The 24,321-nt window shown below is 42.6% G+C and overlaps 1 protein-coding gene across 2 annotated transcripts in view; it reads right to left on the bottom strand.

Moving 5' to 3' along the window:
- ARHGEF10 (Rho guanine nucleotide exchange factor 10) overlaps positions 1-24,321 on the bottom strand; it is a 188,373-nt gene that overhangs the window by 59,530 nt on the left and 104,522 nt on the right. For both annotated transcript variants that reach the window (XM_030555561.1, XM_030555560.1), the window contains 3 exons: positions 22,080-22,250; positions 20,330-20,475; positions 15,953-16,128 (listed from right to left, as the gene is read on the bottom strand). In XM_030555561.1, the coding sequence (XP_030411421.1) occupies positions 15,953-16,128; positions 20,330-20,475; positions 22,080-22,250 (493 nt within the window). The remainder of the gene's footprint in view (positions 1-15,952; positions 16,129-20,329; positions 20,476-22,079; positions 22,251-24,321) is intronic.

Raw genomic sequence — 24,321 nt, 5'->3', positions numbered from 1 at the left:
CCCTGTTTGCCCAAATTATGAACTTTTACATACTTTTTGCAGTTAAGATCACATGTACCTCAGGGGGCTCCCCAGAAGTGGCAACATCCATTGTCTCCTACGGGGAGGCATGGCCGGGGGCTCTATGCGCTGCCTCTGCCTGCAGGCACCACCCACACAGCACCCACTGGCCACAGTTCCTGGCCAGTGGGAGCTGCGGAGCCAGCAATCAGGGAGGAGGCAGTGTACAGAGCTGCGTGGCAACACCTCTGCATAGGAGCTGAGGGATGTTGGTGTTTCTGAGGAGGTATGGAGCTGGGTAGACAGCCTGCGAGCCCCACCAAATGCCAACAACCCCAGGTCACCCGCCCCCTCCCCCTACACACACCAGCACGGATCCCAGCCCCCACCACCACCCATGTCCCCCCAGACTTCCCCCCTTCCGAAAACTCCCGGCACCCCTGAGCCACTCCCTCCCCAAGATTTAGTCAGGAATATATAGTACAAGTCATGGACAGGTCACAGGTTGTGAATATTTGTTTACTGCCCGTGACCTATCCATGACTTTTACTAAAAATACCCGTGAGTAAAATCGAGCCTTAGTCACAATAACCTGTAATAACTAATGGTGATGGGAAAAGGTATCGAAGGCAGACAGAATAGCTGAATTAGTCTAAATAAAAAGGCCAAGTTGATAGAATTCCAGGATTGTGTTGAAAAGTGTTTGTTGAAAACAGGAGATGTATGTGGAGCAAGAACTTAATGAGCCAAAATTAGTATGTCAGATATTAGGTCTCACAGGTGGAAAAGATAATGAGAGATTGAGCTATTCCACCCATCATTCCCTTAGTAAGCTGCCAGTGGACAGGAAAACACTCTTGAATATTTGTATGGACCTTCACCGACACTGGCACATGGGGAATGTTCAGACGTCAATGATAAAGACCTCTATGCTGAATTGGACAACCTCTGTCCCATCCTGCAACACAGGAAGCACTCTCCACTCCAAGTTCTCCAATTCATTCGTGATGCAGAGCTGAAGGACACTTTTCCTAATGTGTGGATAGCTTGGAGGATTCTGCTCAAGCTGCCAGTCAAGTCATGAGTGGTGAGAATGCAGCTTTTTGAATCTCTGGCTCATTAAAACAGATCTTCCATCGGTAATGGCTGATGAGAGACTGACATCACTTGAAAATGCCATTGGCCAGTCTTTGGATCTCTGAGATGCTGTGCTTCAGTTCATGAGGGTAAAGGCGAGAAAAGAGACCTTTTAAACTAAAAGACTAGGGTAAACATTCTAAAGCTGTCACCTACTGCAACACTATTTAACACTGGCCCACCCAATATAGGGGCCAGTTCAATTCTTTATGTTAGTATCTTTCAGTTATTCTTAAAATTAAAATGTTTCTATAAGCTTACAGGAAATAATTTTTTTATTTGCTTATATATGGCATGAATAAATACAGATCCTAGCATGCAAATTTATCATCTTTTATGACGGGAATAAGGAATATAAATCATGTATAAGAGTCGTGAAATGGGCTACTAATGCAGTAAAAAATAAGGTATTCAAAAGTTTAACAATGGAGGGGGAGAGGCACCAAAGATGCTCCTCACCTGGGATGCCATTTGGGCCGGTCCTGACACTGCAACCCTTTTCCAATCCCACAGCTGGCTTGGCTCAGTCAACTCTGCAGCTTCTGCCCCACAACATGCCTTGTCTCCCCACCACACTGAGACACCAGGCAGCACACGGTTTCCCTGTGATGGCCAGCACAGCAGCAGCGACATTAATGTGCACTGAGAGGCCAGCTGTTCCCTGGGGACCCTTCTGTCTGGCTCCCCTTTTTGATGCTCCCTGCAGCGACTGTGCAGTAAATTCTGTATGCTATATCCTGGGGCACTGCAAGACTTCTGGATAATACGGCTCTGAGAAAACCACCTCTCCCTGTCCCCCAATTCTTTAAGAACTAATCCTTATTTACATTAGTGAGCAATTACTTGCATAAATAGTCAATTGACTTCTAACGTGAGTGAGATGGTTCACAATCTGGCCCTTCGTAATTTCTGATAGATTTATGCTACTTTAAGGAAAGTTCAATATATGTATTATTTTTATTTGAAAAAATCAAGAGGAATCAAATTCCATCTACATATCATTTTATACATTTCTAAAAGCTACTTTCAGCATTCCCTGACTATTGCGAATGTTTATACAAATATTTGGGTATCACATCTCACATTAGTACCAAAGATTGTTAGTAGAAATACTCCTGGTTATCACTTACATTGCAAAATAACTATTTTTGACAAGCTGCTCCTTGAGTATAATTACATTAAATTACTTTAGTTTCATGCAATCAGTACGTAAGCATACGGCATTGATATAAATTCCTTGGAAACAGACGTACTGACATGAAGTAAAAACACAAGAAGGAAAAATAATGCTTAAGAAAAGCTCAACTTTACAATAAATACGAAATGGCTTTTTTTTGAGAGAAGTGAAAAGCACTCACTGTTTTTCAAAATCAGACCATAAAAATCCAACCTGAAACTGAATTTGATGATAAATATTCATCTGTTAAAAACAATAGACATAACTAAGATGGGATATTTTCCTGACTACAATTACAGCATTTTATTGCAATACAACACAAAGTCAATTGTAAGCTTGAAGGCGATGCTAGCTTTAAATGATACTGAGAAGGCGGTCAGGCCAAAAACTTGACATGCCAGCTGTGGTTTGGATTGTGAGGGCAAGTGTACATATTATTGCTTCCTCCCACTGAGCCATCTGCTTGCAGCATATTGAAACTTACAAAAATCCAACACTATGAGGGTGAGGAAGATTTAAATCGGATTTTGAACACAGATGATCAGCTGAGGTCTGGGAAGAAATTGTATTTTTAAAGGGTTCTGATGTATAGACAAAATTACGGCCTTTAGGAAAACTATACTAAATTTGAACTGGTACCTATTCCTGCACTCCAAAGGAATGTGAGTGAATCCACAGATGAATATTTGCCACAACATTTGAATCCAGATTTCAATCCACTAAATTCCAAAGGTGTTCTGGATCTAGGATTATGGTTCAACTCATGACAGACATTGGAGCTCTGCAAATTCAGACCTGGATTTAGACTTAGTTAAGGGATGCTCAGATCTCAAGTTTGGGCTAAGAAAAAATCTCTCAGGAATGATGCAGCAATAATATGCTCATACTACTTGAATACAACTGCAGATGTTTCATACTTTTCATTCTAAACTTTTTTTTTTAAATGAAAAATGGCCTGTGAAAGTTTTCACAGATAAAGTGTTTTTTTTTGTTTTGTTTTTTTAATGACTGGCAGATTTAAGCAGGAGGCAGAGGGGCCTAGAGATCCTTACCTCCATTTAAGGATGTCTGGGTAGGACTAGGATCTTGCTGGAGAGTCAGTATTATGCCCCGAGAGAGAGGTGTCTGTTCACTGCACTGAATGGGTGGGAATTAACAAAGGAAAAATTTGAAACTGTTATAGTAAAGCCCCAAGGCTTTGGATCTCAGACACCTCTTCATGATATCTGGGCACTAGATCGTGCTTCTATAAGGGTTCCACTTTGGAGAGCAAGACACGAGGATAAATATAACAGTTACATGTAATTCGGGAGACTTCATGTATTAAAGAAAGGTACTCCTCCACAAGGAAGTAAAAGTCTAGTAGAATTATTTACTTGGAAGAGAATGGCTAAAAAGAACAAGACTTTTATATGATGATTTCAAATATGCCAGCTATTTCCACTACTGATAATTAGGATTAGGGAAAGGAATGAATATGTAATATGGGCATGGATATTGTTATACATTTGGAAACTGATGCTGGCACCCATTGTCAAGTATTGAGTGTTTTCCACTTATAAAGGGAATGAACTATACAACAACATGACAGACAATCACCTAAAAAGCCAACAACAAATTTCCGCCCTCCCCTCATTCCATAAAAAGCCACCCCCATTCACTTTCTACTATTAAAATACACCAAAAACAGCTGGGGAAAAGCATCATTTGCAGTCAGCTGTCTCTCTCTAATTTCCTGGCTCTGAAAATTCATCATTAATGTTAAAGCAAGGGACAAAGCAAATGAGTTTTTATTTTTAGGCACTCCACTAAAAAGTTCCTGAACATTCTCTTACATAAGCAAAGTGCTTTACATCTGCACCTTTACAACAATAGTCATTGTATGTGTATCTTTCAGTTTAGTCACACACACTGTTATTGTTCCCATGGTTACCTCTATAAACTTGTGTGTTTTAAAGACAACATTTTACCAGGTAAGTGGAATTTTATAACAACATGACACAACTAACTCCCTTCAATCCAAAACCTAAAGTTGACTTATGAAGTAGAATTTAAATAAGCTTCTAAAATGTTAATAGAACAAGAGTACTTGTGGACCTTAGAGACTAACACATTTATTTCAGCATGAGCTTTCGTGAGCTACAGCTCACTTCTTCGGATGCACAGAATGGAACACACAGACAGGAGATATTTATACATACAGAGAACATGAAAAGGTGGAAGTAGCCATACCAACTGGAAGAGTCTAATCAATTGAGATGAGCTATCGTCAGCAGGAGAAAAAAAACTTTTGAAGTGATAATTGAGATGACTAGACTCTTCCTGTTGGCACCTTTTCATGTTCTCTGTATGTATAAATATCTCCTGCCTGTGTGATCCATTCTATGCATCCGAAGAAGTGAGCTGTAGCCCACAAAAGCTTATGCTGAAATAAATGTGTTAGTCTCTAAGATGCCACAAGTACTCCTGTTCTTTTTGCGGATACAGACTAACACAGCTGGTACTCTATAAAATGTTAAAATAGGGGGGTTGATGGGGAGTTCTCAAAAACTGAGGGTTGAGACCCCTCAGGGGGTCACAAGTTTATTACATGGGGGGTTGTGAGCTGTCAGCCTCCACCCCAAACACTACTTTGCAGCCAGCATTTATAATGGTGTTAAATATATAAAAAAGTGTTTTTAATTTGTAAGGTGGGGTTGCACTCAGAGGCTTGTTATGTGAAAGGGGTCACCAGTACAAAAGTTTTAGAACCACTGATATAGATCCAATCTGCATAAGGATCCTGAAATAGAAGAAAACCTCTATAGAACAATCTCATACGGTGTCAGTTTTAAGTTCATGCCATAGAACTAGACTTTCTACCTTGTCATATAGAAGGCCCTTTGTGCGTTAACACGTTGTGCCAAATTAATTATCTCAGTAAATTTAAACGGGGGATGAATTTGGGCCATTGTGATTCAAATTCTACTCACTTGAATTCCATAAAACTCAAAGCCATGTCATATAGGTGCATGTGGTTTAAAATCAACTTCTAGAATTGGACTCAAGCAAACAGGAAGTCAGTGCTGATTTTAGAAAATGTGTAATACATCTCTCTGGCTGAGCAGTTTGGCAGCAATATTCTACACAAGCTGCAGCTTTGGAGTGGTCTTCAAGTACAACTCCAAGTAGATTACAGTGAAGTATCCAGTCTAGATAGGGCTGGCTTGGAAAGAAAAGGGATACAAGCATATTAAGAGAAGCTAATGATACTAGGTGCTTTTGGCCACCAACAAAACCTGGGATTCCAGAAGCACACAGTGCCCCCAAATGGTGACTCTCTTGAGCAGAGATTGGGTGAAACCATTTAACAACTAGGGCAGGAGGAATACTCACCCTACAACTTGAGGAGCCGTCTCATGAAAATTTAGTTGCATTACCCACTCTAACTTCTACAAGAATATAAACTCCTATCGTACAGGACACCCTTTTCATCTAAGGTACTTATATGGCCCCAATCATCTCACAATCTTTAATGCATATATCCTCACAACACCTATGAGGCACAGAACCTTGTCTATGGTACCACAAGAAGTTTGTAGCAAAGCTAGGAAACTGAACCAGAGTCACCCAAGTCCCAGGCAATGCCCTGACCGCTGGATCAACCTTCACCTTCCTGTCAGTGCGACTCCTTCATTTTCATGCAATATAAATGTAAACATTGGAGAGCTGTCTCAGCACCTGATGTGACAGATCTTAATGAGATAATGAATACAAAATTATCACGCAACCCAGCAATCACTTGCTCAGGCAAGTAACATTACTCATGTGAGCAGCCCCATTACAAGCAATAGGATTTCTTGCAGCTGCAAACGCTGTGCAAGGTATTAAGTGTTTGTCACTCTGCATCCCTAGTGTGTGAGATTATGTAACAGGAGCAAGGAAAAGTAGAGGTTTTTAAAAGGAATTGAAAAGGAGCGCATGAATTGGGAATGAAGTTTAAGGAATACAAAACAGTCCACTTAATCTGGAATGCTAGAAACATTTCTCAGAGAGAGAAGCTCCATTCTGCCAAGGCGAAGAAAGGAAAGTAGTGCATTGGGGAGAGTAAAGGACTGGGAGATTCAACCTACACTGGAAAATTTAGGACCAAAAATCACCAATATTGCAGTCCATAATGGTGGGCACCGGTTTGTATCACCGCACACTGAGTAGGGCCTGGAGCAGAACAGGTGGAATTGTGCAATGAGCAAAGCAAAATCCAGAGGACACTGTTTCCTTAGGAGAAAGGAAAAGAGCTGCTGTTTCAGTAGTTCAGCGGCTCCCATTCCTTCTTCAGGAAAGGAGGAGGAACTGAAAGCAGAATGGCCCAGGTGCACCTGGCCTTCCCTTTTAACTGAAAGTGATTTAGACCACATCACTAATTTACAAATTTGTCACTAACCAGGGATATGAAACAATTTTTTTACATTCTGCGTCATTTTTGCTGGACACTTTATTGCAACATCCTGCTTTCAGGAGCTCACAAGACAGGTGCTCAGATCTTTTCATTTTTATTTTTTTCCCTTCTAGACTCACTGTTCAAAATCAGCTATTTCTACTGCAGCTCTCAGAATAGTATTTTGAAAGGAACCTTCCTGTCACGTCCGATTAAAATGCTGCAAGGGTTTTATATTCTCCAAGACACTGACAGAGACACAAGTATCCAGTATATCCAGTCAAACGCACGCCCACATCCGTTTCCATGGTAACGCTTGGAGACATACATAAACCGATTGCAGAAAGCAGAAGGAAACGCAGTAGAGGGAATCATGTCTGCATTTTGACATGCTTCTGTTATTCAACATAACAACAAATACAAACCACAGAGATCTCAACCACAAACAGGTGGGGGTTGAATATGAATGTATCCTCAAAACTTTGCTCATGAAGGGAGAAAATATGTAACTTAGCTGGGGTTAAACCATGGCCCTCATCACCATAGGTGAATCTATGAAAGTAAAACAGCAGCAAACTTCCACGAATAATACACAATATATTTAATTTTTCTCTTGTATTATTATTTCTTGAGCACTGACAACATGCTCAGCATCGTATAGGAACATACAGGAGAACTGGACATCTCTCACTCCCTCTTTCTAAATCTCAGTTAATTTTTAGCCACGTGGCCAAAAATAAATTGTGCTGTTGCCTGGGTGATAATATATACTGTATATCATTAATGACCAGTGTGGCTAGCAACAGCAAGTCAAGCCATAGCTGGCAGCCCCATGCTTCCCACTCAAAAGAGGCCTTATGACTCACTGGATCCCTTCCCCTTTTCTTGCTTTAGAGTCAGTCCTTCCAGGTATTCTTGCCCTACGTTGCTTTAACCTACACTGGGGCTGGCACAGATCTATCCTGAGAATTAGCGTGCTGTAACAAGCTCCCAAATAGCATCCCTTCAGCACCACGTAGAAATGTGACACAGCAGATCCATCACCACAAAAGCAAGCAATATGTCAATTTGGAATCCCAATTGCTAAAGGTCAAGTAAACTGCAGCCACATAACATTTGACACTTGCCCATAAAGTCTCCCTAAAGAGCAATGATTCTATACTGACATTAATATTATTTGTGCTTCTACATGCAGAGGGAAGAAAGTGTAAGTTAAAGCAGCTTGCTCTGTTAAATTGCTTTTGGAGGGGAATATTCTGGATTTGGTGAACATAAAGGATTTAGCCCAGGACATTCATTTTATTTATTTTGAGAAGAGACAACCATTCTCCAACAAGAGAACACCTAAAATCAGTTAAGTCATATCCACCACATTCTGACCCGTCCTCTTGTTTATGACAGGAGTGTAGGGTGGCATTTTTTCCTCTAACTTACTGTACACTTTTCTTTGAGTGAATTGGACCTAACTTGCATCCCTTTTATTAAATGAAAATCAAACGACATTCCACTGGGCCCTAAATGTGCGATCAACCTCTTCAAAAAGCCAAGAAAGGGCAACATACCAACAAGGCAGAAAATAACCCACAAACAAATCCATTCACCCACCAAGATCATCCAAGAGGAAGAGGAGTGAGCATATCAAAGGAGTCCAGAGCATGAGAGTTGTTTAGCATATAACAACACTTGAAATACTAAAACAAAGATTAATGATCCACAAAATAAATAGTACTTGGGCAGCCCTTAAAACATTCAAAGCATCTCATCCTCACAGCATTGCTGTGAGGGAAGAAGATTAGTATTATAATCCACATTTGAGAGATTGGGAAACTGAGGCAGAGAAATGACACAACCTTCCCAAGGTCACACAAGCAAGTCAGTGACAGCCAATATTAAAATTCAGGGGACTTCTTGAACCTCATGCTCATTCCCCAGACCATGTTGCCTGGAAAATAAAATCACTCAGGGAGAGATGGTTATTCCTTTACTCCTACGTGTGAACAGTTATGTACAGGAATAGCCTCACCGAAGTCCAGGTGAGTCCTGTTCCTAACTACTTACCAGTGGGAGAAAAGCATTCACTATTTGGCCCTACTGAATGGGAAAGATATATTGCCAAGAGTATCTGGTCTAGGGAGATTTTCAGCGATTTCCTAGTCTAAGATGTCTCCCCATATTATTTATTTCCCTTGCCTAGCTCTCTCTGGGTCCAGAATCATGGCATTTGCTTCTCACCTTTGATACAAAGTCTAACTTCATAATAATGCCCGCTGTGACACTGAACCTCCTATTTTTCATAGTGATTTATTATACGATTATGGTGCAATTATGATACATTTTGAATAAGATAGTTCATGTAAGGTGTCATTGGAAAAGTTATGATTTGCTGAATATGATTATCCTATTTGTATATAGGTATTATTTTTGTATCTGAAGTTATGAATATTGACTATGTATTTCATACAGAGTCACACCTGGGTGACGCCCACTAGCCAAGATGCTTCCAATCTAAATAGTTGCCTGTAAAGGGCCCATTCAGGGTAATGGGCGATTAGGGAAAACACCAGGCCTTAGGAAAAGCTTATCCCCCACCTGGTGAACCTTGCTGAGAACACTCCAGACATCCTATGGTTCAGGGGTAGGCAACCTATGGCACGCGTGCTGACGCAAGCTGATTTTCAGTGGCACTCACGCTGCCCAGGTCCTGGCCACCGGTCCGGGGAGCTCTGCATTTTAATTTTAATTTAAATGAAGCTTCTTAAACATTTTAAAAACCTTATTTACTTTACATACAACAATAGTTTAGTTATATATTATAGACTTATAGAAAGAGACCTTCTGAAAAGGTTAAAATGTATTTCTGGCACGCGAAACCATAAATTAGAGTGAATAAATGAAGACTTGGCACATCACTTCTGAAAGGTTGCCGAACCCCTGCTATGGTTAATGACAGCTGTGACTCTGCAAGGGCATGTGACCAGCCCACATGACTCTTGACTCCATTTTGGGTACCCGTATTTTTCCACAAACTGGTCTGGGAACTCAGTGTGCAACAAAGGGTTCCAGCCATATGGAAAGGCTATATAAGGCAGGGAGTGGCATCATCTGTTATTCTTAACTCCATTAGAACTCAACACCTGAGAGAAGCTCCGAAAGAAAAAAGGACTTTGAATGGGGGAGGGGATCCCAAGCTACAAAGCAAGTGCAGCTGGTCCCTTAAGAATCTGCAAGCCTGCTTGTATCATCAGTCAGGGAGAGAATTTGCTAACTCATAACCTATCTTTCTAGTGTCTTAGACTTAGATTACCTAGTAAAATAAACCAAACCACAAACTGCTTTGATCTGTTATCCATCACTTACAATCACTTAAAATCTATTTAAGATCCCTGTGCAGTGCAAGACTATATAATTTTGGGTTTATACTCCAGAGGTGGGTGCGTGCCTAGGGAGCTGGGAAGCTGGCTGCGGTCTGCTGTTTGCATGTGGGTAGCCCAGTTTAGGTGAGTCTCGCCACCTGCTGTTGTGTTGGATGAACACAGGGCCTGGATGGGGCTGGCTATGTCCCCAACCCACAGCCCCCTGATTGCACCCAAGGGGTGACAACCCATAACACTCACATCTTGCAAGTATTATGAGGATGAATCAAATACATATATATCACAAAAGCTTTCTCTTATAACTCATCCATGATTTTTTCAAGTTCCCAGTTAAACACCACCATAATTTTTCTTCATAAATCAAGAAGAAGGAGACTATCCAAATTGCTTTTCATGCTAATAAAGAAACAGGATTACTCTGAAAACACTCCTACTTTCATGTCTGAATATTCTATTCTACATAGGTTCTTCTACTGCACTCATCCTCATAGGATCTGAGTTCCTTTCAGCAGTGCAATGAGTAATTTAACACGTGCCATTCCGCATGTGTCTGTTCTCTCATTTTCTCTCCAGGAGAAGTGTGTGCAGTGGAGTGTTTTCTTTTGGATTTTTAAAAAATATACACACAGACACATTGCTACATATTTGTGTTAGAAATGGCAAGCACAACGAAATGCACCTGAATGTAGCTTCTTCAGCATTGTGAACAGTTCATTTATGGACTGACAATTTACTGGATAAGGAATTGAAGATACTAGGTGATGGCCTATATGATCTTGTGGTTGAGGTTCAGACTCATTCTGCAGACAGACAGTTCAGTAGGAAAAGCTTCTGTAACCTTAGCTTGGAAGGACTCAATGGGGAAAAACAGCTGTTAGCATACTGAGTTAAGATAAAAGTTTTCACCTGACACTCTGCATGTGTGGGTTCTGATCTGTTACACCATTGTAAATCAAGAGTAATTCCAATTAGATAAATGGAATCACTTCTGATTTGCACCAGCGTAAATGACATCAGAATCAAGCCCTATTTTCAAACTGCAAACATAAAATATTTTGCTTTAAATATAGTTGGAGGATGCAGGCAGTGGCAGCGGCTGCTGGAAATCACAGTATATTGCACTAATTTCATATCAGGCAGATTCTTGCATGAAGGATTCTGCAAAACAATAGGGACCTAATATTTCCCCACATTCACAACAATGAGAGCTACTCAGGAAAATAGGGCTCAAACTAAGGCAACTAAACATGCAATCCAGAAGCCACAGCATAGCAAGGAGCTCCCTCCAAAGGGAAGAATTCTCTCCCTTTTTGCTCAAACTACACACATTTTTTGTGCCTAGTGAAGGAAAAAGGCAGATTTGTACTTCAAATACTGCTTTTTGCTACTATTAAAATTTGAGAACAAATGTCATAAATTTGCTGAGTGCAATAAGTGTTCACACAGCTCTTATTTCAGGCTAACATCAGAAGTTAATGCAGGCCTTTGATTTGAATGTATTCATAAAAGCTTTCAAACTCCCTCCACCAGTGCAATATAATCTATAGGATGAATTTAAATGCAGGCTATTAAATTCTCTGCAATGGCCAAGATGATGTTTGCCTCTTTTATCTCCATCTTTTGTCATGATGGATCAAGCAATAATCTTAAAATACAAACAACATTTTAGCCAGCATTTTTATGAACCTGAGTGCATTACAAGAACCCCACTGACTCAATGTAGTGATTAACAGAAATGACCCAAAGAGAACAGAGTACAGAGCTATACAAATTAGGCCAATAATAACGAGATACAATGTGACAGTTGCCCCCTTATACAAAAGGTTTTGTGTGTGGGGAAGAATGCCATGGTAAAACAGATGTAATTACCAACAATCCTTGTAAGGATACGGTTGCAATTCATCAAAAATCCTTGCTGAGACAGTCAGTAACATGAGAGTACTAGTCTTATGGAGTCTAAATACTTCACTGCCAAGGCTGCACCTACAATTCTCCTTTCTCAGTCCTCCAAGACAAGGCAAAGCTAATCCTCAAGCACTTAATGCACTTTAATCTAATCACAATTTCTGTCGCTCTCCTCCTCTCTCTAATTGCTAGTAGTTTTAGAAACTGGAAATATGAGGTGAAATCATGGTTCCACTGAAGTCAATTACAAACCTCCCAGTTGTCTTCAGTGGGGCCAGGATTTCAGCCACAGGACCCCAAACTGTCTGAACAAGAATTTTTTTCTCTCAGAGTTTATTAAATGGATTTGGTGTCCCACTGGAGCATCTCTTTGAAGCATTCTGAGAGTACAGAGGTGACATAAGTAAACTGCATAGCTACTGCAGTATATGTGCATGAAAGCTTATGCTCAAATAAATGTGTTAGTCTCTCAGGTGCCACAAGTACTCCTGTTCTATATGTGCAATGATACCCACATGAATGTTAATAACTTTACTAGTTTTCTTTCTGTGTAGCAAGATCATATTTTCTGGGTTCCTTTACTCTTTAGCAATGAAGAGAGCAAGAAATACAAAGGGAGTTCCTCGGGGTTTAAGCAAGATTCAGACCAACCCAATACAAGCCTGTATTCAGAGTGGTTGGTAGAGCATAAACAGGCATTCCATAGACTTCGGGGTTTCACTCACTTTTCTTTCATAGTTTCTGATTATGTTTGATTAGCTTAATGGGGGATGCCCATCATTTGGGAAGGAAGGGTATGACTACTGTTGAGGACTCATATATTCCTTTGCATATCTGCTATCCTTCTGGTCTGCCTTTTCTCTTTTATCTCCTACCTCTAGCTATGCCACCTCCCATACTCTTTTGTGTAATGTTATCCTGTTTTGGATGGTGGGTGAGAGAATGGGGTAACAAAATAAACAGAACATAGCCACTTACTTAATCAATGCAAGCTAAGCCTGAGGCTTATTATCAGCAATGCAGAACAGACCCTGAGCCTGTTGGTGTAAATAAGGTTGCCAGGTGTCTGGTTTTCGATCGGAACACCCGGTCAAAAAGGTACCTGGGAGGCTCCGGTCAACACTGCTGACCAGGCCATTAAACGTCCGGTTGACACAGAGCTGGCAGTTCCCTATCTGGCTCCACACGACATCCCCGCAACCCCTAGGTGGAGGGACAGCCAGAAGGGATCCGTGAAGTGCCCCTGCCCCAAGTGTCAGCTCCGCAGCTCCCATTGGCCAGGAATTGCAGCCACTGGGAGCTGTGGGGGCAGCGCCTATGGGTGGAGGCAGCACACAGAGCCGCCAGGCCACGCCTCTGCCTAGGAGCCAATGGACATGCCAACCACTTCTGGGAGTCGCCTAAGGTAAGCGCTACCTGCCACCCATACCCCCTCCCATACCTTATCCCCCGGCCCCAGCCCTGACTCTTGCCCCGCACCCAAACTCCCTCCCAGAGCCTGCACCCCCTTCCACACCCCAACCCCTGCCTCAGCCCTGAGCCCCCTCCTGCAACCAAACTCCCACTTGGAACCCACAGCCTCCCCCCACACTCTAACCCTCTGCCCCAGCCCAGAGCCCTCTCCCACACTCTGAACCCCTCACCCCCATCCCAGAGCCCCACGTGCACTCCAAACCCCACATCCCTGGCCCTACCCCAGAGCCTGCACCCCCCTGCTGGAGCCCTCTCCCCCTCCCACACTCCAATCCGCTGCCTCAGCACTGAGCCCCCTTCCACACCCAAACTCCCTCCCGTAGCCCACACCCCAACCCCATGCTGCATTCCAACCCACATTCCAGCCCTGAGCTCCATCTCGCATCCAGGTTCCCTCCTAGAACCCAAACCCAATCCCCTGCCCCAGCTTGGAACTCCCTTCCACATGCCAACCCCCTTGGCCCTAGCCCAGAGCCCCCTCCTGTACCCCAAACCTCTCATTTCTGGCCCTACCCCGGGGTCCACACCCCCAGTCCAGAGCCCGTACCTCCTCCTGCATCCCACCCCACACTCTGAACCCCTCATTTCTGGCCCCATCCCAGAGCCTGCACCCCCAGTTTGAGACCTCACCTCCTCCCACACCACAACCCCCTGCCCCAGCCCAGTGAAAATGAGCAAGTGAATGAGGGCAGGAGAGCAAGCAACAAAGGGAGGCGGGATGGAGTGAGCGAGGAGTCAGGTCTCAGAGAAGGGCGGGGCAGGGATGAGGTCTGGAGAAGGGACAGGGCAGAGGATGGGGCAAGAGTGTTCAGTTTTGTGCAATTAGAATGTTGACAATCCTATGTGTAACACAGAGAGTAACATTTTCAAAAGTGACACAGGCTCTTAGGTTTTAACTCCACTAAAAATACCTTTGAGGATTGGGCCTTAGGGGACTAAGTCCCATTGGCTCTCGGGAAACTTAGGCACATTTGAAAATTTTACCCAGAATCACTTAGGAGGGAGGGGCAAGAGAACTCTGCTACCCTTGGTGATCGGGAAGGTGCTATATATTTAAGATAGATCCCAAACAGCTCTGAGGTACAATATTTCTTTTCAGGTGAATGTGGTGAATGGCATGAAGCAAAAGCCAAGAGAGTGACATTAAATAAGTACACAGTGATATACTGCATTGATTCACTACAGAAACTGCTTTAAACCACAGCTCTTGAATAACTCAGAAGGGAGTACTGCCAGCTAACAGCAATGGTTTAGAATGTAAAAAGAGATGAGCCTAAAATAAATGCATCCAAGCAAAATATAGGATTAAAAAAATCATTCATCGCATATGAAAAGATTAATGACTGAAGCCTGTTTACATGTTGTGCATCAGGCTGACCAATCCTAGGGACAGTTGGCACAGCATGTAGATAGGATGTATATTAAACAGTGTATAAGGGAAATAAACTTTTAAATTTCAGGGCATGAGATCACTTCTTTAAGGAAGAAGATTCCCCTATAGGCAGGTTATACCATTAATGCTCACTACAGTAAAACCTGGCACTGGCAACTGTCAGTAACAGGCTACCAGATTGTATGGACTACTAGTTGTATCTGGCATGGCAGTTCCTCTGTTCCTAACAGGAAGAGATCCTCACCTGCTCAGTAGGTAGGATTTCTGGGCTGCTTGAATGGGTAGGGAGACAGGAAATTCATGTAAATAAGCCCCTCCAAGCAAGCCAGTGTATATATCCAGCCCTTTCTTTCTCCTCTGCTAGGTTTATGGAGAATGCAGTAGTTAGTACACACTTAAGCCTACAACAACATCTGTGTGGCTCCAGCAGTAATGGGGGCAAAGGGGAACAGGGAGAGTTGTGGAGGGAAGCCTGTCCTTTAAACAAAGATTTCCCCTTGTGGGAAGGAACTCTGGAGGGGATGTCACCTCTTCATCTCCCTCTGTCAAATTCTATGGAAAGCTCTCACTGAATAAGCTCTATTTTGGAGGTATTGGTCAGGGGGACTACTTTGGGATACATGGTTTCTCCTGACTGCCACTTAGCTGTGAAGAAACCTGCCAGAAATGTTTCACAATCACCTCTGGAGGGATCTTTCCCACTACCAGCCATGATCTTCTTACAGTGCTCTGGCTGCAAAGCTCAGGGGGGTACCAAAGCTCTTGAAGGCCCTGAACCATGGATGATGCTAGACCCAGGACAGGACCCATAAGTAATCAACACAGTAAAATTTGGTGTCTTGCATTTCCCAATCATTGTCACTACCAAGTGGCATAAATAAAGGCGAGTTACATAGTAAGTCAAAAGTCTGGTTAGAACTTCATACATTTTCAGAATTTTTAAAAAACTATTGTACATAATGCAAGAATAAACATACACAGAACACTTTCCTTTTTTCTTTCAATCAGCCATCTAAATCTGAACCAGGGCCTTAATCAGAATGTAAAATCCATCAGTAATGGTGCCTGTCACTTACTTGGCTTAACATTAACGATGACATTCTCGGCTGAGTGCTGAGGTGGGAATCTGCAGTTCTCTCCTTGGCCTTCATTGCTGCCATATTCTATTACTTCCACTTGTCCAAGTGGCACACTCCATTTTAATAAATACCTTAGGCCGGTTGCCATGATGCCACTGCTTTCATACGAAGAGCTGGAAGATGCATAAATTATTGATTTTTGAGCACCTGTATATGTCCTTCATGCTAGTAGTCATTTTATTTACTATTTTGATTTAGAAAATATGCATAGGTCTCTGTAACAAGTGCAATACTATTTTAAAAAGATCACACACATGACACTGACCAGCACTGCTGCATCTTCTGCTTTTTATACAACAAACATAATATAAAGAAACTACACTGGACATCGTGGGGTCCTGGTAACCATGTTTACTAACTATACATACACCATGCAAGGCCTAGCTACACAGACACACTGCTGCCCAGGCATGCCTCTGAGGGCATTTGAAACATAAATGACAGAGAGGGTCACTAGAGGGCTCACAAACTATTTAAAGTATATTACTCAAGGGATTACCTATCATGCCCTCAAGCTCAGAAGACTTGCGCTCTGATGGGTGAACTTAACCTCTAGTGAGAATGCTATGCTCCCACTGGTCAAACAGTATTAGATTCTCATCTGACCTCAGCGCTCATGTGCAGGGTTTCCAACTTTCTAATCACACAAAACTGAACGTCCCTGCCCTGCCCCTTCTCTGATGCCCCTGCTCACTCCATTCTCCCACCCCTCCATCACTCACTCTTCCCCGCTCTCATTCACTTTCACCAGGCTGGGGCATGGGGATGGGGTCTGAGGAGGAGTATGGGCTCTGGGCTGGAGCTGGGGATGAGGGATTTAGGGTGCAGGAGGGGGCTCCGGGCTGGGGCAGGGGGTTGACATGCAGTGGGTGAGAACTCCAGTTGGGGGTGCAGGTTCTGGGGCGGGACTGGGGATGACGGATTTAGAGTGCAGGAGGGGGCTCCGGGCTTGGGTAGGGTTGCAGGGAGTGAGAGCTCCGGCTGGGGGTGGGAGCTCCCACTGGGGGTGGGGCCAAGGTTGAGGGGTTTGGAGTGTGAGAGGGGGCTAAAGGCTGGACCAGGGGGTTGGAGTATGGGGTCCTGGCAGTACTTATCGTGGCTCTGAGGAAGTGGGCATCAGATCTCTGCGGCCTCTAGGCGCATGAGTGGCCAGGCGGCTCTGCTCGGTGTGCGCTGCCTTCACACCTGCAGGCACCACCCCCTGCAACTCCCATTGGTCACAGTTCCCAGCCAATGAGGGCTGCAGAGCCAGTACTCTGGGTGGGGGCAGCACATGGAGCCTCCCAGTCCCTGGCTGCCCCAGTGCCCAGGGGCTGCAGGGACCTAGCAGTCACTTCCGGGAGGAGCACAGAGCCTGGGCCTCCACTGCACTGACAACCAGACTTTTAACAGCCCAGTTGGCAGTGCCAACCAGAGCTGCCAGGGTTCCTTTTCGACCAGACGTTCCGGTCGAAAACCCGATGCCTGGCAACCCCATCCATGTGGCACAATAGTATGTCTTTTAAGTTTTTCTTTCCTCTGAAGATGGAAGAAAAAGCAACAAGTTAATGACTTGCTGTTGTTCATAATGCAGAGAACTCTCACGTAAATGATTAACCATTCCAAACAGAATATGCCAGTCACAAACAAATACGTAAAGCAAAGCACCTACACTCTACATGTGTGTTACATGTGTAAGAAGCAGGGTAAAGAGCAGAGATAAATAATGGCATAATTAATTTCCATGTGTGCTTAGGCAGTTCAGAACACACCTCCAATGATTGAGAAGTTCTAAATTTTAGCAATATGCCTTTCATACTCAAACTTGTGACTCATGAGGAGCATCTTAAAATCTACAGTTGTTGTATCTACAATTTTCCACTTACCTTGACAATGCTCCAGCAGTTCTCGCTGATGTTTTGTTTAACCAAATCTTTATTTTCCATAGGATGTCAACAAAAATGTCACTCTCCCCTAATATTTTAACTATAATCTGTGATCACCTTTATCAAATCTACTATATTCCATAGGCATGAAATCCCAAACCAAATGTCTAATTTGCATTTCTTGGCATTTTTAAATATTCAGTACTATCCCAATATATCACAAGGTTTTCACATTTATGATACATAAATACACTGAAACCTGCTGATAGCAAAACTGCTTCATAGTGAAGAAAAACAAAAGCCCAAATTGTTTAAGGGAAGTATTGGAATGTGCAAACTGCAATTCTGCTTAGCATGAAGATATTCTCTAAATAAAACATTTCCCTATCAATGGGTTCCACCAAATATGGATTCCCCTTGCAATCATGGGTGACCCACAAGTCACTTTAAAAAAAAAGGATAAAGTATTTTCCAAATCATGAGCCAGACTGTCCTTTTGGCCTCCATAAATGGAGGGAAGAAAACCCAGGAGATACGGGCAGGGTGTGTTTGTGAGAAAGGAGATTTATCTTTGTCTCCTCTTTCCTGCTGAATCCCATCAGCAGATGCGCCAAGAAATCAGGCTTCATGGATGGGAGGGGATTGGCTAGAGGGGCAGAGAGTGGTCACTATCAGCAGTGTTAGCAGCAAAGAGCCCTGTGGCACCTTATAGACTAACAGATGTATTGGAGCATGAGCTTTCATGGGTGAATACCCACTTCATCGGATGCATATCAGCAGTGTTGTTCCTTTGCCAACCCTACAAGAAATGAGCAAGTATTATAATGATTCTTTATGGAATTAAAGTCTGTGAAGAAGCCCCAGATCTGGGCACCTCAAAGCTACAGAACAGTATGGATCCTGATCTGGATGCATAGTTTGCAGCTGGGCCCATCTAAGTGCAATACACAGCGGTCGGAGGTGGAAAGCCCTATTGTTGATGTTAGTAAAGCCTTTACAAACGTATTATTATGGAAAAGGTGTAGGTGGAGAACTTGTGAGAGCTAGTTCAATTCTGAACTGCTAGAGAAAAAATAACCCTATACATTTTAATGAGACATCTTTTCTGTGTTAACAAATCCCTATGGCACACGTGTACCAAATTAGACAACTCCCCTAAGCCGGGTGCTATGTAATGATCGGGCCCACAGGAAGAGGAGCAATGAGTCTGATCACCATAACAGTCACCTTAATAGCAAACCCAGAGATTCAGCAAAATCATGGACTTTTCACACGAGAAAAGAAAACTGGTTGCATTCTGCCACTTTAGGAACAGTTACACAGAATCCAGGACAAAGTGTCACAGGAAGGACTAAAATGGGCAAAAAAAAGCAATTTTCTCTCAATGAATCACAAGAAAATAGCCAGGTGTGATTGAAGGTCTGAATAAAAGGAAAAGGAGAAGAATCACAATTCTTGGTTAATAGGAAAACAGCTTGTGAACATCTGAAGATCAAAGTGTTATTAGAAGTCATTTTTCACTTGCTGATATTGTTTGAAACTTAGCACTAGTAAGATTACACAAAAGAGGTAAGGAATACCTTAAGGCACTGAAGACATCACTTTGGGCTGAGAAAAAGGTGCTAGTTTTAGTTTAGTTAGTTTAAGAAAGAAAGAAAGAAAGAAAGAACGAAAGAAAGAACGAAAGAAAGAACCAACGAACGAACTTAATGGTCTGTCTATATGTTCTCTGTCAGCATGCACCCACACACAAAGGAAAAAAAATTACAATACGACCAACATATTAAAGTGTGTGTGACCTTGGCACACAAGTAACGTAACAGACTAATACCATCAGTTATACCAGCAACAGGACAGAAAGCACTATGCAACAGATACCTTTTTCTAAGCACCTCAGTCTTAATCCTTCAGTTTTAGGCTTCAAGGGTGGAAGCCTGGCCTAACTGATGTTAATGGGAGCTTTGCTATTGACTGCGATGGTTCCAGAATTTCACCCCAGCTTTTTTATTTTTAAACAGTAAACTTGACCAAATTACAGTTTTGTGTGTCTTCATGTGAACACAAAGAATCAACATCAGACTGAGCTCCTATAAACTCACTTTCACCCATTACTTAAGTCAAGGCCAACACTCAGGTCTTCAGAGGTGAAGAGTTAGGGCACTAAGCAACTGTGCCATCTAATCTCCACTACAGGCCAACTCTTACCAATATCTGGAAACTGGACAAAGTGCTTCTGTTTATCTGTAATTTTCTGTTTGTACTTCTTTCTAGTGGTTTATCGTAGTTCTTTAAAATACAATCAGGAGAGAAGAAGAACAACAACAACAAAGCTATTGGCACATTATCGAAATTTACAGAAATTAGTATCTATGGTTAAAGTTTCCATTAAGAATCCATTCCGGTTAATGTTTCCAAGTGATCCATTCAAACAGCATGAAGTGAGCCTTACCGTGCACTCACTGTTGCACACATCAACACATCGTTCAGCATGAAGAGTCGTCGTTCTTTGGTTTTTACAATTTCTCCTTTCTCATTGTAAACTGTTTCTATCATGTCATCAGTCCGTATTAAGTATCGGTTTCCACTGCTGAGTAACTGGAGTTTTAAAACAATCAACATATTAATGTATACACACGACATAGCCAACATCCACTGCAAAAACAGAGGCAAAAATAATGGGATACCATATTCTATACTGTAATAAAAGTGTTTATAGGTGGATTTAAGGACCCCTCTGGCATAAAATAGGAATTGGGCCCATAGACTTCTACAATTCCTTTCTCTCTACTCCCTTCCAGTCAATTCACATATGCTGTGAGGTGTCAACTACTCCAAAGGAGCAAGAAGCAGCAGGAGGAGGTAGGGTCATGGCTACTCCCTCTGCCTGCACTGGTCTACAGAGCTGACTGGCAGTTGAGAAAAGCACATATTGCAGTATGCAGGCTCCCACTGCATGCCACAAAGCTGCCACGTCTGATAGCACAATGTCACCTGGAACTCCCATTGGGAACACTCCCCCACTCTCCCCTATCCCAAAAGCACAGCCAGTGCCTATTAGGTAAAATTTGTCTCTATGTTTAATTCCTTTAACTAAGTGTCAATGTTGCTGTTTAGACAAGCTACCGTGCAGTGTACAGGACACATAATTAGGAGGAAAGGTTAAAAGACCTAGGTCAATCCTCTACCTCCAGAGCATCTGGGAACTGAAACCAGTGTTCCAGATGCAGCCCTGCCAATGCTGTCAGTACAGTACATAATTTTTAACCTTTTGGCTACACAGGTAAATAAACCACATCCAGGATTATCCCAATACTCTGATAAATTCACTACTTTTTTTCTTTGAAATATTGATCTTAATGATGCAAAAGACCTAGAAATGCCTACACTTGGGTTGACTACTTCCCATCCAGAAAACTGAGAGGACCTTCTACACCACTTGAGAAAAATATGAGGTGCAGTCAGCATTTTTCTCCTCAGAATAGGTCTAGGTGCTCACTACCCTATATAGATGTATTAAAGAGAATAAATCATAATGAGCAGTAATTCAGGTATGTGATGCCTCATCTCCCAGAAAGAACAGAGGCATTTAGGAGGCACAGTAAGACAAGAAGGTTGTCCTGTCTCAATTCCTTTTAAATGTATCTCACCATTCTCGTGAGGATATTTCTATTTTACTATCCAAATAATTGAATGATACAGGCAAAACAGGAAACTATTAGATACATCAGTCAGCGCATCTGGGACTGCTTTGTCGGGTTGAAATATTAAAGGGAAAAAATGGACCGTTAAATACTTTACACTGCCTATAGGGCTAAATCCTGGATCCTGCCATGGAGACAAATTAGGATGTCCTTGTGCAGAGGACCTGTGTGAAGGTATGAGGTGGGATAAGGAGTTAGCATTCTGCCTTTACCAGATCATAGAACACCACTGGGCTGCTAGTACCTCCGCTAGGCTGCAGCACTGGACACAACCCTGCACCCACAGCACACAGTGGTTTTGGCCAGTGGACCTATATTATCATGGAGATGCCTTACATCTTCCAGCCATTCTATGCCTCAAATCCACCTATGCTTTAAATAGAACCATCACACAAAGGGGTGCAGATTAGGTAGCCACTCCACTAGCTGCTCAGGAGAAGGTAATAAGAAATTAGCAATGTATGAGCTTCCATAGTATAAATTATATTCTGTCCCAACCTTGTTCAGATAACGTTCATTCATGGCTTTTGCGATTTGCTTTATTTCACAGCGCTGATCTGCATCTCTTTTCCTTTCATTTAATTTCTCTGCCAATGTTTCAAGCTCTGTAAGAGCCATCTGCAGTGGCAGCCTGTCAGGATGTCCTTTAGTAGTGTTTTTCAACATATCCTAAAAAAAGGAGCACAGATATGAGTTCTGAGGCATAAGTTAAAGATGGGACATAGTGTTGTAAACTTCTGTCTGAAGTTCTCGCATGGCTCTGAAACTGAAGACTACTCAAGGATAACCCCAATGCTATTAATGACTTCTGATGCAAATAATAGAGCACTTTGGAATCTTCAGCGCATTGGATCCTTGGCTGGCTGAATATTCTAATTGATCTTCAAAAAGACGTTGGCCTGTGAAGCTTATTTTCCAGTAAGTGGGTAAGGTGATGGGAGTTCAAATTGAAGAAAAATATGAAAGATACAAATGACATTAAAGAAACAGTTTGAAAATCAACATGCATTGTAATATGTAGATACCTGTACCCAATAAGCCTGAAAAACTTTCTCAACCTTTAATTTACTGTAAAGTCATACTGAAACTATTTCTCATCATTATCATTATTATTATTTACTAAATGAGAACAATGAGCTTAAAGCTGTATGAAATACAGTGGAAGAAACAGTGACTGCTCCATGGATCTTGAAATAATTTCCGAACATGTCCGTATTTGAGACACACACTGAAACCATTTTGGCAGCATGTTTCTCTTTGCCGACCATTCTCAAGGTGGCCATACTGCAGCAAAAAAACTTCAGGACGAGACTTCAAAGAGAAACTGCTGAGCTTCAGTTCATCTGCAAATTTGACACCATCAGCTCAGGATTGAACAAAGACTGTGAATGGCTTGCCAATTACAGAACCAGCTTCTCCTCTCTTGGTTTTCACACCTCAACTGCTAGAACAGGGCCTCATCCTCCCTGATTGAACTGACCTCGTTATCTCTAGCTTGCTTGCTAGAATATATATACCTGCCCCTGGAAATTTCTATTACATGCATCTGAGGAAGTGGGTATTCACCCACGAAAGCTCATGCTCCAAAACGTCTGTTAGTCTATAAGGTGCCACAGGATTCTTTGCTGCTTTTACAGATCCAGACTAGCACGGCTACCCCTCTGATACTATGTACCCACTATTATTTCTTATCAAACTGCCCCATCTCCTCCACTGCATCAGTGATGCTAGCCTGTCTGCCACTTGTGAACTCCTTCCATCATCCATCTCTAGTCCATGGTTGCCCAGAGGATTCAGAGGGCCTGAGGCAAAGCAGGGGAGGTGCGGTGCTTGTACTCACCCGGTGGTGGTCTGGGTCTTTGGCAGCATTTCGGCGGCGGGGGCCCTTCAGTCGTTCCACATCTTCAGCGGCACTGAAGGGCCCCCCGCTGCTGAAATGCCACCGAAGACCCGGACCACAGCTGGGCCAGGGCTCGCAGGACCCCTGTGGGGCCTGGGGCAAATTGCCCCACTTGCCCCCCGCACCCCAGGCAGCCCTGATCTAGTCTTCATTCCACACTTACAATTGACCTACCATCCTCAAACCAGTCTTCCTCCATGATACCTAGATGAAATAAAACAACTGATCATAGCTAGTGGGATGGAACTGAAGCTGCTCTGTAATAATTTAATAATACTGTATGTTGAGTCAGTTATTGGGCTGTCCACTGCACAAATATATTAGTTCCGTTTACTGGGGGCTGTAAGGAAAAACAAACAGGAAGAAAATGGAAAGGCTCAAGATAAACCACTTCCCTGCAAACACTTGAGGCTTTTTAAGAGACAGTGCCAGAACAGGAAAAGGCTTGGGAGCCAAAAGGTGAAAAGAACTATAGCAGTTTAAGAAGGAACATTTTCTCAAAAGAGGGTGGAGAAGTTCAGGGGATACAGGCAGAGATAGATGCAACTGCTGGGGTGTGAAGAAGTTATGCCTGTGTAGGGTATCATCAGAGGATGGTAAGCCTTTGTGTGAAATAGACATGCATGTAGACTCTTATTTTAAAATCCTTTTTGCCTAAATGATTTGTTCCTACAGCAAAATAAACAATTTTTTGTTTTAAAAAGGATGTCTGATCACTGTGCAGACATCCTAAAGACTCCTAAAGAGAAGAACCACTAGTGTCCAAATCCACACAGAACAATTGGCCCTTACCTGAATGTAGTGTATTTTGCCCTTTACATCGACAATAGCTATACACAA

This window comes from Gopherus evgoodei, chromosome 3 (assembly GCF_007399415.2).
Source record: "Gopherus evgoodei ecotype Sinaloan lineage chromosome 3, rGopEvg1_v1.p, whole genome shotgun sequence".
In the NCBI taxonomy this organism is placed as follows: Eukaryota; Metazoa; Chordata; order Testudines; family Testudinidae; genus Gopherus; species Gopherus evgoodei.
Note: the sequence above shows the minus strand (reverse complement) of the source record. Positions and strands in the feature narration are given on the sequence as shown.